Below are 15993 nucleotides of genomic sequence, written 5' to 3'. Positions count from 1 at the left end.
TGTGCCCTAGTTGGTCCCTGATCTTCTGGTATTCCATCCCTTGCTAATACCTAAGCATGAAGAAGTGTCCATACTGGCTTAGCCAATGGGTGTGGCATCCTAACTGTTTCTATTATTTGACACTCCAGGGGAAGGTTAAAAAACAAACAAGCCCCTCTGACCATGTATTTCACCTGGCCAGTTTGTGCAATGCTGTAAGATGAGTGAGGGATGGCCCCATTCCTTCCCATTCCCTACTCCTAGAGGCAATGACCCAAAGCCGACTGAAATCAGTGGACAGAGTCAAATGGACATTAGATCAGGCCTGATATTTAGGCCTAGATCATCCAGTTCCCAACCCAATGCATGGCAGGGAGAGCAAGGTTGCTGCTCTCCAGCACTAAGTGGAGGCTACACGGGATGTGGGTTAAACAGGAGACATAGTCCCCTGCACAGACTGGAAGTAAACAAACCAATGATGTGCTTGTTCCATCAGTCAAGAGAGCAAACGGGGAAAATGGGGCAAGATTTGGATGGAGAATGAGCTCGTGTGAAGAAATTTAAATGGAATCCAGAGTACAAAGTGGTGCTTGGCTGTGCAGTCCCCCCTTGACCTTACTGCTCATATTAGTCAGGAGTAAATTGATAGCTGGGCAGCAGCATGGCCATTTCATGCAAGATTGAGTTCCCCAGCTTCTGTTCCTGCCCCATCACCTCTCAACTTGCTGTCAGATGACGTGCAGTCAGCCACAGCACTGTCTGCGATGAAGCCGGATGTTGCCTTTGGCTTGCATAGCTATGATCCTGTTGATAATCATGAGTTTATCCAAACCTTTGCTATCCAGTTCTTAAGAAGAGAGTGTTTAAGAACAGCAAAAAAAAGAGCAACCACCCTTTGTCATCATGAACTGCCCTCTCCCCAGTGTAAATGGCTCATAACCATTGCACTGCAGTCAGTGTTTCTAAACTTGTGCGCTTTGTAAATCCTTTCTCTAGCCCAAGGGCACAGGTAACCTATGTTGTGGCTACTGGCGACTCAGCTACAAACTGGGAAAAGCTGTGGGCTGTTTCTACAGGTATCATGACAGCTGTTACATCTCTGCAACAGGATGCAAAGCAAGCCAGGATATTGGTGAGGCAGTGTAGACCAGTGGGCTGACCCTGGGGCCAAGGGTAAATAGCTCTACAGGGATAATTGTTGCTGTGACACTGTCCAGCTGCATGACCTTGAGCAACTCACTTAACTTCTCTAGGCAAAATTCTGCTCTCGTTCACAGCAGGGCAACCCCACTGAACTCAGTGCAACACCTTCCCCAGCTGTCAAATGGGGAGCATAACAACTATATACCTAACAGAGTTTCCCCAGCACCATGAAACTCCCATCCTGATTGGGTGCTACTGTAATACATAGAATAACAATTGATAAAAATAGGTTTCAGAGTAGCAGCCGTGTTAGTCTGTATTCTCAAAAAGAAAAGGAGGACTTGTGGCACCTTGGAGACTAACAAATTTATTTGAGCATAAGCTTTCGTGAGCTACAGCTCACTTCATCGGATGCATTTGGTGGAAAATGGTTTTTAACCATTGATAAAAATATAATACTCAGTATGATTACATGTAAAATTCAGAAGCTGAAACTGCTGTTGATTTATCTTCAGTCTTACAGGACTGGGCTCCCAGACCAGACCCCAAACCCTCCAAAATCCTGTCCCTAGTTTCCTTCAGTCTGCCAGACATTCCTATAGCTCTCGGATTCCTCCATTACTTTGAAGAACCTGTTGCAGGACTGCTGCTCATTTCAACTTTGGCTCTCTGGGGAGAGGGAGGCAAGGAGCATAGGTGGAGTGGGAAAAACATAGGGCTCTGTCCACTAGCTTCCCACCTCTTATGTGCCACAATTAGGGGCTAGCTAAATGGTGTGGATAAAATAAGAACCTACCTTCTTCAGAACTCAAATCTCAACTTTTCTGAAGGCCTACAAAATCCACTTATTTTTCCTTACGTTTCATTTCCACTCCCCCTCTGCCCCCAGTTCTTGCCAATTTTGCAAAAACAGAAGTACTAAAACACAATAATAATAACCACCTAACTCTTATACAACACTGTTCATCAGTAGATCTCAAAGTGCTTTGCAAAGGATGTCAGTATCATTATCCCCATTTTACAGATGGGAAAACTGAGGCACAGAGAGGGGAAAGTGACTTGTCCAGTAAGAGTTTGGGTTCTTGTATGTATTTTTGTAAATGTTTCTTGCCTTGACTAGAAGTAGCAAGTCCTGAAAATCTTACAGGAGAAACTGTTCTCATGAGATGCCCTGCTCGGTTCTGCACACCCAAGAGGCTCAGATAACCTTTGGAGAAGTATCTGCATTTTGTTTTGCTGATCTAATCTGCCCCTTGAGGGACGTCCTGCTACCCTAGTAACCTTCTCCTCTTGATGTCTCCGTCATTTCTGTGTGAAAGTCCCACTGTCCTGTAAATAGGCTAATAAATCCCTGTTGAGAAAGTACATACCCCCACTGCAAATGAGCTGGGCTACTTCTGCTGGGGTACGTCATTTGTGTTACAGGAGATGAGCCCAAACCGAAGTCCTGACCCAGATCTGAATTTTGCAAATGGCCATTATATTTATAATGGGCTGAACCAGAACCCTTGGATCTAAATCCACTTGGATTTGACTGTAAGCACTTCCAGGCAGACATCATGCACCTACCACAGCTGTTTATTATATACTGTTGCCGTAGCACTTTGGGGCCCTGGTCAGGGATCGGGGCCCCATGGTGCTAGAGGCTGTACTCGCACAATGAGAAGATGATCCCTGCCCCAAAGAGTTTACCGTCAAAGCCGATGATGAGAGACAGCAGGTGGCTACAGCAAAGACACAAGAACAGCGAGACCATTATGGGAAGTGCTTCCTGATCCTGACTGGCTCCCAACAGTCAGAGCTGTGGGGGTGTCCAGATTACTATTCCAATCTCTGTATGGGCATGGGAGATGAGACTAGGATATTTATTTTGAAACAGCTGCAAAATTCCATAGAAACTCCTCTGAGTTTTGGTTTTGCTAACGATTTTATATATAAACACACAGATTTTTGTAATGTGTTGACTGCCCTAGTCTCTGGCTATGTAACATAAGTGAAAAACAAGCAACATATAATAATAAATTACCTATAATAGATATGGCAAAGCCCCCATCCCCCTTTTAATTCTGCAGCTAGTGCCCATCTCTGGTGACTGCCCTATCTCAGGAAGATCCTTCCTGAAACCTGCACTGGTCCCCTGCTGGCATCTACAAATAGCTCGTTTGCCCCGCCTAGTGTGCAGAATTTCAACAACACTGTGACAGAACCAGCTGCCTCAGAGGAGATCATCAGCTCTGCAGAAAGAAGCCTCATTGGAGAACATTTCATTCATTAAAGATACATAAATAAATAAAATAAAATAGCCCGGCTCTTCCCGTAATGTCTGGTTGCCCAAGCCTAGCATCACTGTGCCCTTGTAATGAAGCTTCCTGTCCGTGCCATACAGCATAGCCTTGAAGACCAGTCCTATTTATTGTTTAAAAGCCCGTATCATCTTTGTGTTGTTACCTGGGGGAAAGTTGTTGTTGTTTTTTAAAGCAGTACTTACTAGGAGGCAACGAACAGGGTTTCCTCTCAGATCAGTGTCTGGAGCCTGCAGCAAGCGCCAGTCTCTTCCTTTGTTGTAGGTGATGAAAGTTTTCACTTGGTTGTCAATCTTCTTGTTAGCCAAGAACATTCCCTTTATCCCTGCTACCTAGGAAAAATTGACATGGCTGAAAAAAAAAATATCAGTTGGACTCCAATCTTTGATGTGCACATGTGATTACCCGTCAAACCCTACAGGGACTCAGTCACAGCATCCGTGTGATGAAATCTAGGGGGAGAATTGCCAATGGGTATTAACAGGAGGAAAGTTATGGGCTTTGTTGGAACAACACAGAGAAGTGCTGCAGATGGGAGAGAAAGCCTGTGCTTTCAAAAGAGTGTGGAAACCTGAAATGATGTAGGTAACACTCAGTACAAGGTGACAACCTCTCTCTTTGGTAAAAGGAAATACACAAGGAACAATCACTCATTTCTCTCTGCTGAGTCAACCACAGCAACTGCTCCCTTGAAAACAAAACAATAATAAATTAATACTTTGCATTTCTATTGTGTCCTCTGTCCACGGATCTCAAAGTTCTTCATTAACCATAGTATATTAACCTTAGAATCCCCTGCATGTATTTTTATCCCAATTTTGCATGTGGGGAAACTGAGGCACAGAGCAGTTACAGTGACTTGCCTAAGGTTGCCTAAGTTATGGGCTTTGTTGGAACAACACAGAGAAGTGCTGCAGATGGGAGAGAAAGCCTGTGCTTTCAAAAGAGTGTGGAAACCTGAAATGATGTAGGTAACACTCAGTACAAGGTGACAACCTCTCTCTTTGGTAAAAGGAAATACACAAGGAACAATCACTCATTTCTCTCTGCTGAGTCAACCACAGCAACTGCTCCCTTGAAAACAAAACAATAATAAATTAATACTTTGCATTTCTATTGTGTCCTCTGTCCACGGATCTCAAAGTTCTTCATTAACCATAGTATATTAACCTTAGAATCCCCTGCATGTATTTTTATCCCAATTTTGCATGTGGGGAAACTGAGGCACAGAGCAGTTACAGTGACTTGCCTAAGGTTGTGGTAGAGTCAGAAATGAGAACCAGATCTTCTGACTCCCTGTCCAATATTTTACCCAGAAGGCTATGCTCCCATACCCAACATCCCATCGGGGTTGTGAAAAGTTGCTATGTTGCATTGTTAAAAAATGGATTACATATAGAGAATCAAGCAGGAAAATATCTTTGTTTTGCTCAATGCACCTTGCAAAACATTCCAGGTTGTTCAACACACTGAAAATAAATAGTGCAATATCCACTGTAGCTTGAGACCGAGTATGTTAGGCTGTTGCTTTATAAACTATAAAAAGAAAAGGAGTACTTGTGGCACCTTAGAGACTAACAAATTTATTAGAGCATAAGCTTTCGTGAGCTACAGCTCACTTCATCGGATGCATCTGAATGCATCCGATGAAGTGAGCTGTAGCTCACGAAAGCTTATGCTCTAATAAATTTGTTAGTCTCTAAGGTGCCACAAGTACTCCTTTTCTTTTTGTGAATACAGACTAACACGGCTGCTACTCTGAAACCTGTCTTTATAAACTATGTGACCTATGATGGGATTGGAGGGGGGAGGGAACCCGCTATCTGCCATCGGGATGGTTCAAGTGTCCACTCCACCCCTGCTCTGACAGCAGGGAAGTCAAGGAATCGATGCACAGTGTCAGCTGTCAGGCCATTTTATTCACAGCGGTTATTACTTAATTGACACCAAAGGGCAAACTCCTGCAGCAGAATCAAGAGCTCTTTTGCCCTCAACTTACTTCACGACGAGTTTGGAGGAGAAGTTCCACAAAGGGAGGCTGGCTCTTTTCATAGTAGTGGAGAGTAGCAAGACACACAGAAGATGTTATGCGGTACCTGATAGTGAGGGGACTGGCTTCCCTCCACGCCTCTTCTGAAGGCCCATCCTTTCCGCAGAAGCCACTTCCCACTCTCTCTGCATAAACTTCACCTGCCATATATGCTGATCTTCCCCATACCGATTCCTGAGTCATTAATCTCCACCATGCATTCTCCCCTTCCCCCCGTGATACCCAAACTGGTTGCCCTGCTGCAGACATCCTCCAAGCATGTGGCCCCAGCCCACTTTTGAGACACCTGGTCCCACATTCAGGCTTTCCCTGCCATGATGGAGCTTGTCCCTTCCAGTCCTGCAACAATATTGCATCATGTGATTCCTCCACCATTCCTGAGGCCCCTACCTTTTCCTTACGCTATCCTGCTCTGGGACACCCCAGCTTCACATGGACTTTTCCCTGCCCTGGGAGATAGAGGGGTAGCCCCTCCACAGAGGATGAGAAGTGGGGGTGACTTATCGTGGTCTCATCCCTCCCAAAATGTATAGGAACTGTGGTCCTCAGTCAGACCCCAGTCTTTAGTCCTTCTCCCACCTCATGAAGAAGAGAGATGAGCCAGTGGGATCGTGACCTCTCCTGGGCTCATCTTTACCCCAACACCTACACTGAGAAGATCGGCGCCTTCCCCTGCCCAATGACATGGTGAGAGGGGAGGGCCCTGCTTCCATTCTGACTTCTCAAAGAAAGGAACCTTCCATTGGAGCAGGGGCCTAGCATCAGGGGACAACTCACTCGGCCCAATCCTCCTCCCCATTCATAGAGAAGGGAGGAACTGGCAAGCTCTAGTTTCTCTCCACCCAGAGACGGCATTATGATTTGAGAGACCTCCAGCAAAAACAGAGCCTCAAACTATGGTTACCAACCCTCCAGGGATTGTCCTGGAGTCTGCCAGCATCAAAGATTAATCTTTAATGAAACCTCCAGGAATACATCCAAGCAAAATTGGCAACCCTACCTCGAAGTGTCAGTAGATGAGAAATCAGTCCTTGAGTCCTTGTTGCTGAAGGAGGGAGCTGGGAGGAAAGGGACCTAGAGTTTGCAGTGGAGTGCAAGGCCTCCAAAATATCAGGGCTGCTAGCACCCCTTTCTGTTTGTGCATAAGGCCAACCTTACCTCTGCTGCAAGAAATGGAACGATTCTGTTTGGAACAGGGTCCAGCCCCTTTACTCACATCCAGTAACATCTTATGCCACAAACCGTCCCATCCATTTCAGTGGCACTACTCATGGAGTGAGCTACTATGCAGCGTGAGTAAAGGAGGCAGAGCCTCGCCCTTCGTGACATGTGAGCCTCACACAGGGCCAGCCTCTGATGCATTTACTGACAAGGAGTAGCACCTTACTCTTCTAATAATCCCACTTAGAATCATAGAATATCAGGGTTGGTCATCTAGTCCAACCCTCCACTTCATGGAGGGTCTGATGCTTACTCACACTGAACAACACTGTATCCCTCAGGTAGTTCTCAGGTGGGACTGCTTGGGGATTGAGGCTTAAAGCCTCAACGGTATTTCATCACCTAGTTCTCATTGATTTCAAGGGGTATTAGACGCCTAAATATCTTTGAGGACCTGAGCCCAAGTTCCTGCTCACCAGGAGAAAGGAGATCAAAATCTGGTCCTTATAATGGAGCCAAACTAATTAGAAAATTAATATTTGCTATAAATACAGCCAGGATAATGCATTTTTTAAAATGTAATCATTACATCTGACCTGGGTTTTTTTCCCCCCCAGATTATTTCTGGTGTCTTTGAAGAAATGGAAAGATACCAAAATAGAAAAGGTGTCCTGCGGCGACCTGTGTCACCGTGTAAATAGCGATGGCTGAGAATGTAACAATAGGTCTGCCTCTACTAGCACAGACCAGGGCTAATAACTCCATTTGCATTTTCCTTTGTTGTTGTCTCGAAATGGTTGTACTATAGTCCCTGTGAGACGCTGGCCACAAATGATTAAAGAGCATTTTATATCTCAGGTGATAAATGTGTTCTGAAGTCCTGTGAATTCTTCTTTTACGATTCCAGTCATAGGCTGGGACTCAGAATCTTTTCCAAAGCAAGCCAAGCACAAGTTATATTGTCATTTTTAGACAGCTTTATCTTGGGAAAGACCTCACAGAGTATATACGCACCCACATCAGGGAGACACGCACATTGTGTACATATACACAACACTGTATATATCCCCACTGCATATACCCCCACAGCAAAGACAGATACACATACAAGAGACACACTGCATACATGCCCACACCAGATGCATTGACACTTGAAAGACCCAAACACACACTATACCAAAAAGACACAAACTTTGTGCACAATTCAGACTGCTATACACTGTGCACACACCACACACAGTGCACATATTCAGGCATGCCAAAAAGATACCTGCACCTCACATACCACATACACACTGCTTACACAATCACATCAGGCAGACACACAGTCTGTACAGATCTCATACTGACAGGCACAAACATATTCCACATACCCTACCTGATCATAGACACTGAATACGATTCACACACACACACAAGGCAAATACAACACACACACTTCCACAAGCTATGCACATACTACACACTACGTGTGCTTCTACATGCTGCATATTAGACAATGTATGGGCACCATTAAAACAAACACACTATTTGGCTTTAAGGTTTTCTTTTTTTCACCAGTAGATCAGTTATTAGGACTTTGAGCAGGTATTTACAGAAGGGGTGGATTATAACTCTATTACCCAGTCTGAGTTGGGACAGTGTGTAGCTGCAGTGTTCCAGAAACAGTGTACCTTAAGTGATCCTTCTCTCTCCCTTGCTCTAGGAGGAAAATAACCCCTGCTATCCCTTTGCTGGTGCAGATTACTTCCCTCTCTGCGCTGGGTACACTGGGGCTGGTGCAAGGTTCCATCCATCCACTCTCCTCCCAGCATATCCCCACTTCCAGTGTGCAGAAGAGGGAGTAGCAGCAGAAAGACAGTGGTGCAGGTAGCCCATGCATGGAAATATGTCCCCATGCTTTCCAGGGTGGGTATAATGCAGGGTTCATACTTGACCCATATACCCTTTGGACCTGATCCACCTCCGATTGAACTGGAGAGATTCCTGCTCATTTCAACGGGAGCTGAATTAGAGCCACAATGGGGAATAGGGCCACAACCAGTAATGTCTTACCTGCCTACATCAAAAGGTAATTGCACACGTTAGTCACAACACACACTGTCCAAGCATCAGTACAGACTGGCAGGGAAAAGATAAGGGCATTTGCAAATATAATGGAGCGGAAAAAAGCACTAAGGAAAAAAAATCTATTAATAAAGACAGAAGGGGATGAAAAGAATGATGGCTCAGAAACAGCTGGTACACCAAATATTTTTCTATAAAATCAGTCTTCAGCAGAAAAAAAAATTAGACCATTTGGGAATAAACAAATAACCTAGATGTGCTTTAGTCGAGTCCAATAGAGGGGTAGTTGGGTGAAATGTCATGGCTCATGTTAGATGGGAGATCAGACCAGACGATCTAATTGTGCCTTCTGGCCTCAGACTCTGTGAATTATTATGTATTAAGAGAGCTCTGAAAAGCAATTCCTTTGAAAATATGAACATTTACTGGTGGAACTGACCAAAGATATCATGGCTGCATGATTCTGATGAAATGTTTGGTCAAAATTTTAAATTTTGACCAAAAAAACCAAAGAGTGAAATGTTAAGTGAAAATTACGTCACGTTTTCCGCATGGTTATATATACTAGTGAGCTAGCCTGGATGATATAGCTCCTTGGGCATTTAAGGGAACTAGTGAAACAGTAAGTTTGTTTTGCTAAGAGCGAGTCAAAAAAAAAATTGTCCCAAAAATTGTGTGAAAAAATTGGTTCTCTTTTGTTGGGAATTTTGAAATTTGAACATTTGCCATCATCTCTACAATAGCAGTACTCATCACACTCCACTGAAGCCAGACAAGCTTACATGTGACAAACACCCCCGTCCCAAACACACCAACTTGACCCCATCCCAGCACCAGTACACATGCTGCAAACACACCACATAAACTCTTTTCTAGATGCTGCTGTCCCCACACCAGCACAGAGTTTATAGGATTTCAACTTTTTTAATTTGCCTTTGGATTTTCTTTCGTTCTGTTCTTCATCTCCATTTATCCCTAAACACTTACTGTTTGCAACAATCCTACTGGGAGATTCACGCTGGATTGCTTCCAGCTCTCCTCCAGCCAGAACATCAGATTTCAAAGGAGGTTTGTGCCAGGCTCAGTGTCAGCCAATATTCTTTCTATCTAGGTAATCAGCAGATCCGATGCCATCAGTCTGATCACATTAATTTCAATCCCAGGTCCTATAATCTGTCATCCTAATAAAACAAAGGATTTTCTTTCCCCCTGGGATGTAGGACAGCTTTATGTAATGCAGTGAAACTACTCCTTGAACTGACAGTAATAAAAGGCAACAGCCTTTCCATGGGCTGCCAAAGTTGCAGATAGATTAATAGTGAAGACTTCACCAGGATGAGGAAATGGCCATGCCCTTTCCCCTGAAATTCATCTGCATTTATTCAGCACCCGTTCGGGCTTTCTACATGGACATCTCAAGGTGGTTTCCAGTTAAAGGATATTCAAAGTCAATCCAGCTAATGGAATTAATACTGAGGTAAAAGTGTCTTCCCTTTTACAGGGACTCAGTGTTATTCAATGGATTTCATCCTGCAGGGTGGGAAACCACCTGTAGGACACCTACGGTGAGAACTTTACCCTGCTCCAACCTCTTTGTGCCATGCAAATGAGCCAGAGTGCCATAAAGGGGCCCTAAAAGCCCAGGTACCATCTGGGGAAGATTCCCATCATGCAGACACTGCAGAAGACAGCTACTAGTCTGCCTTCCAAGGACACCTTTGCAAGGTCTGGGGTAGGAAACATGCTAGGGGAGGGTCAGGATGGGGCTTCAGCGCACAGCTCTGTGGAGATTCTGGGCTGCTCAGGGAGGTAGTCATAATCTAGATGGATGCCATGAGGAGTCTAAGTACTACCAGAGGCCACTCCAGTCCCCAGAGCAACCCAGGATCAGGAGGGTGCTACAAGTAGCTTAAAGCTGCCATTCTTCCCTCGCCTCTTGACTATGAGTTCTGGGCTGTGACTCTTAGAGGTGCATCCTTGGGATTCTATGGCCCTGGGACTTCACCTCGGCAGGGTGTTGTGTGTTTTATGTGATCACTAGATTATGGCTTTTACAGTTCCCACAGCAGGAATTGTGGCGGAGTCAGCTAAAATTCCTTCCGGGGCTTCCCAGGTAGTGAATGTTGCAGCAAAAGCAAGCTGCCGTAAAGCTGTTGAGTTTGGCATGGGCTCCCCTAAGCGTCTGGCTAGTTCTGTTGAGGCCAGATCTTACAAGGAGGTTCAAGGGTGAACCTTCTTGTACAACAGTACAAAATCTGGGCTCTTTGAGGTCCTTGGATAAAAGGCATTACACCAGTCCAAAGCTATGTGATGGTGTTCAGCCACATAATGTCTCCACTAATCACACTCGTGGTACACGGTTGTGCACATTCATCACAAAAGCAATGTTATTGGAACACCACCAACTGCCAGGATGGGATTGCATCATTAGCACTCGTAACATACCTCATAGAGGTCGATCATCACATTACCCTCCAGCCCTCGGCTACTCTTGACATTCTCCAAGGCCAGCGTGAAGTAGACCCCTCTGGTGTCAGATATATAAAGGTTGTAAGTATCATTCTGGTTCCACTCCTGCACGGCTGCAAACACCTGATTCTCATCTGTGCTGATAACGTGCATATCCTGGGGAAAGGACACAGAGGCATGATATTGTAGGGCAACTCAGTTGTATCAATTCCAAGGTCAACACAGGTTAAATCCTGGAAGATCAAGGGCTGTATTCATTCTAGAATCTAACCAGAAATTGTAGACAACATTCTTGCAAGTCACTCTTCTGCCGGTTTGCAAAGTAGTAATTAACCACGGAGGTGTTAATTGAACATTCACATTGGCAACACTTTTAAGCACATTGTTGTACCGCAGCAATTTGTGAGGAGGGAGGGTTCTATAAAAATGTATAATATCAGGTGTTTTTTCCCCCCTTGCTACATCTTAAACATGAAATGTGATTGAAAAGGAAATGACTGTATATTACTGAGCTCAGATAAGAAAGCCGCCACTTCTTATGCATTCTGTGGGAGTTCAGTGTCCCTCAAAAATTAACAGATGCCAGAATTGCTAGTGAAATTCTATGGCCTCTGCTGTTATTAATTAATTATATTGCCATAGCACCTAGGAATCCAAGTCAAGGATCAGACTCCAGTGTGCCACACACTGTGCAAACATAGAACAAACAGATGACCTCTGCCCCTTAGATGGAATAGAATTTCAGGGGTTCTCAAACTTATTGCACCGCGATTCCCTTCTGACAACAAAAATTAATACACGATCCCAGGAGGGGTGAACCAAAGCCTGAGCCCACCCAAGGGCTTCAGCCCCAGGCAGGGGGCCTGTAACCTGAGCCCCGCTATCCAGGGCTGAAGCCCTCGGGCTTCGGCTTCGGCCCTAGGTGGTAAGGCTCAGGCTTCGGCTTCCACCCCCAGGCCCCAGCAACTCTAAGCCAGCCCTGTTGACCCTATTAAAACAGGGTTCCAACCCACTTTGGGGTCCCGACCCACAGTTTGAGAACTGCGGGAATAGATAATCAGAATGTTCCTTTCTGGCCTTTAAAAAAAAAAAGAAAATTATGGAGAAAAAATAATTTAGGTTTCCTTGGCACTGGCTAACCCTCAAAAAGTGAGGATGTTCCCTCTTGCTCTGGACTGACATCCCACTGTTTGGTCATTTATTTGAAACTCAGCCAAACTTTTTGATCTGCAAAAGTGGGAACTTATCCGAGGTGGATTTCTTTGGCTATGATATTTCCTCTTGCTTCTGTTAATTCTATTAATACCACACAAATAAAATGTCCTGATGTGTTTTCACACTTCTTGCTGAAGCATGGAAGTGTGAAAAACAATGGGGGAAAAAATTCCAGTTAAAATCCTTTTTTTAGTACATTCACCATGAATGTCAAGTAAAGGTTAAGCTCATCTCATCTCAACTGGTTCCTCCATCCCTAGATTTTATATCTGAGGGATGAATATCCACTTTGACTTGCTTAATTACATCACAGTAATGAACATCCCAAAATAATCTGGTATTTTGGGCAAATAGACTGGGTTACATTCTGCGATTATGTAGAAGGTCGGATAAATCACACTGGCATGTCTGTATGGCAAAAAAAGGTGTGTTTGTAACTGGGGTTAGCTAACTTGGGTTAAAACAGCAGTGAAGACACAACAGCTCAGCTTTTAACTCAAGTTAGCAACTCAAATTTTACCTTAGCACCCAGAGTTAAACTCTAGCTTCTCAACCAAGTTATAAACCATGTCTTCACTGCTATTTTAATCTGAGTTAACTATTGTGGCATAGCTAACCAAAGTTTTTCCCCAGTGTGGACATATACTAAGAGTCCCTTATGTGTATACAAACAGACACACGCACTAGGAAAGGCTCAGCCAAATTCAGAGATAATGCATTACCGAGGTTGTAAGTAGAGCTGGTCAAATAGTATTTGGCAAATATACTCTTTCAGGAATTTCACCATTTTTGATCAAATAGTTTATTCACCTAATACTGATTTTTCCCAATATCTGACTTGCTTTAGGGAACGCTGAAGGCCATTTCATGAATGCCAGTGAAATTAATCAGATCACTTATTCACTGAAATCTTTTCTTTCCAAACTGGGGTGAGTCTCAGTAAGTAAGAAAATCCAATTCAGGCTAAGGGAATCTAAGGATATGTCTAGTCTGCAAGCACAGGGTGTGATTGCATTTTTAGTAGACATACATGAGCTAGGTTTAATCTAGCTGTAGACAAGCTGTGGCAGCTTATGCTTTCATAGATTCGTAGATTCATAGATACTAAGGTCAGAAGGGACCACTCTGATCATCTAGTCCGACCTCCTGCACAGCGCAGGCCACAGAATGTCACCCACCACTCCTATGAAAAACCTCACCCATGTCTGAGCTATTGAAGTCCTCAAATCATGGTTCAAAACTTCAAGGAGCAGAGAAGCCTCCCTCCAGTCAACCATGCCCCATGCTACAGAGGAAGGCGAAAAACCTCCAGGGCCTCTCCAATCTGCCCTGGAGGAAAATTCCTTCCCGACCCCAAATATGGCAATCAGCTAAACCCTGAGCATATGGGCAAGATTCACCAGCCAGATACCCAGGAAAGAATTTTCTATAGTAACTCAGATCCCATCCATCTAATATCCCATCTCAGGGGATTTGGCCTATTTACCCTGAATATTTAAAGATCAGTTACTTACCAAAATCCCATTATCCCATCATACCATCTCCTCCATAAACTTATCGAGTAGAATCTTAAAACCAGATAGATCTTTTGCCCCCACTGCTTCCCTTGGAAGGTTATTCCAAAACTTCACTCCTCTAATGGTTAAAAACCTTCGTCTGATTTCAAGTCTAAACTTCCTGGTGGCCAGTTTATACCCATTTGTTCTTGTGTCCACATTGGTGCTGAGCTTAAATAATTCCTCTCCCTCTCCTATATTTATCCCTCTGATATATTTATAGAGAGCAATCATATCTCCCCTCAACCTTCTTTTAGTTAGGCTAAACAAGCCAAGCTCCTTAAGTCTCCTTTCATAAGACAAGTTTTCCATTCCTCGGATCATCCTAGTAGCCCTTCTCTGTACCTGCTCCAGTTTGAATTCATCCTTTTTAAACATGGGAGACCAGAACTGCACACAGTATTCTAGGTGAGGTCTCACCAGTGCCTTGTATAACGGTACTAAAACCTCCTTAACCCTACTGGAAATGCCTCTCCTGATGCATCCCAAAACCGCATTAGCTTTTTTCACAGCCATATCACATTGGCAGCTCATAGTCATCCTATGATCAACCAATACTCCAAGGTCCTTCTCCTCTTCCGTTACTTCTAATTGATGCATCCCCAATTTATAACTAAAATTCTTGTTATTAATCCCTAAATGCATAACCTTACACTTCTCACTATTAAATTTCATCCTATTACTATTACTCCAGTTTACAAGGTCATCCAGATCCTCCTGTATAATATCCCGATCCTTCTCCGAATTGGCAATACCTCCCAGCTTTGTATCATCTGCAAACTTTATTAGCACACTCCCACTTTTTGTGCCAAGGTCAGTAACAAAAAGATTAAATAAGATTGGTCCCAAAACCGATCCCTGAGGAACTCCACTGGTAACCTCCCTCCAACCTGACAGTTCGCCTTTCAGTAGGACCCGTTGCAGTCTCCCCTTTAACCAATTCCTTATCCACCTTCTGATGTTCATATTGATCCCCATCTTCTCCAATTTAACTAATAATTCCCCATGTGGCACGGTATCAAATGCCTTACTGAAATCTAGGTAAATTAGATCCACTGCATTTCCTTTATCTAAAAAATCTGTTACTTTTTCAAAAAAGGAGATTAGGTTGGTTTGGCACGATCTACCTTTTGTAAAACCATGTTGTATTTTGTCCCATTTACCATTGACTTCAATGTCCTTAACTAATTTCTCCTTCAAAATTTTTTCCAGGACCTTGCATACTACAGATGTCAAACTAACTGGCCTGTAGTTACCTGGATCACTTTTTTTTCCTTTCTTAAAAATAGGAACTATATTAGCAATTCTCCAATCATTCGGTACTATTCCTTTAGTGGGGGCTGTCCAAGCCTACCCAGAACACTGGGCAATTACTTGTGGTGCTAATCTGCTCAGAAGCTTCACCTCTCTCGTGCTCAAACAAGGTAGATTAAATCTAGTTTGGGTATTTCAGCTAAAGCTACATCACACCCTGTGATTACAGTCCAGATGTTCCAATAGTCCAACGGAGTATAAAGCACATGACGGACAGAGACTAACATACATGTATCAACTGGGTGCTGTGTTAGTCCAAACCCTTCTTGGGATTCAGTCAGAGAGTTTCCCTAGTTGCAGCATAACATGGTGGATTGGACATTAACATGCGGTTCTAGTGCCTGCCCTTCTTGTCTTTTCAAAGACAAGAGAAAGAGCAATGTTATGCCTGAGAATTTGATTGGGTATCTAGGAAAATCTAAAGGCCAAAGCTTTCTGAATTGTTAACACAACGCGACTGCCCTTTTCTCACTTGGTCGGGGACCTTTGCCTCTTGGCAAGTTTAACAGCAGGAATGCAATACCTGATTTATCTGGTCAATTGTGGTCACTGTCAGCTGTTTTTAATGTTCTGTATTTTAGGATTTTTCTGGCTATTGCTTCCTCCATAGGGCTACAGACTCACACTATAAGACAGCACTGATATAAAATGGATGAACAGCACCGATCCTTTCGATCATTATCTAACTTGGAACTATATAAATGACTTGACTGTATGACAATCACATTGCTTTGTC

At 43.8% G+C, this 15993-nt stretch overlaps 1 protein-coding gene across 2 annotated transcripts in view; it reads right to left on the bottom strand.

Annotated features, from left to right (window-relative positions):
* Positions 1-15993, bottom strand: part of SORCS1 (sortilin related VPS10 domain containing receptor 1) — a 444317-nt gene that overhangs the window by 79305 nt on the left and 349019 nt on the right. For both annotated transcript variants that reach the window (XM_043518946.1, XM_038411260.2), the window contains exons 9-10: positions 11149-11328; positions 3611-3757 (exon numbers count right to left, since the gene is read on the bottom strand). In XM_043518946.1, coding sequence (XP_043374881.1) covers positions 3611-3757; positions 11149-11328 — 327 coding nt within the window. The remainder of the gene's footprint in view (positions 1-3610; positions 3758-11148; positions 11329-15993) is intronic.

Source organism: Dermochelys coriacea, chromosome 7 (genome assembly GCF_009764565.3).
Source record: "Dermochelys coriacea isolate rDerCor1 chromosome 7, rDerCor1.pri.v4, whole genome shotgun sequence".
In the NCBI taxonomy this organism is placed as follows: Eukaryota; Metazoa; Chordata; order Testudines; family Dermochelyidae; genus Dermochelys; species Dermochelys coriacea.
This window is presented reverse-complemented; position numbering and strand designations above follow the sequence as displayed.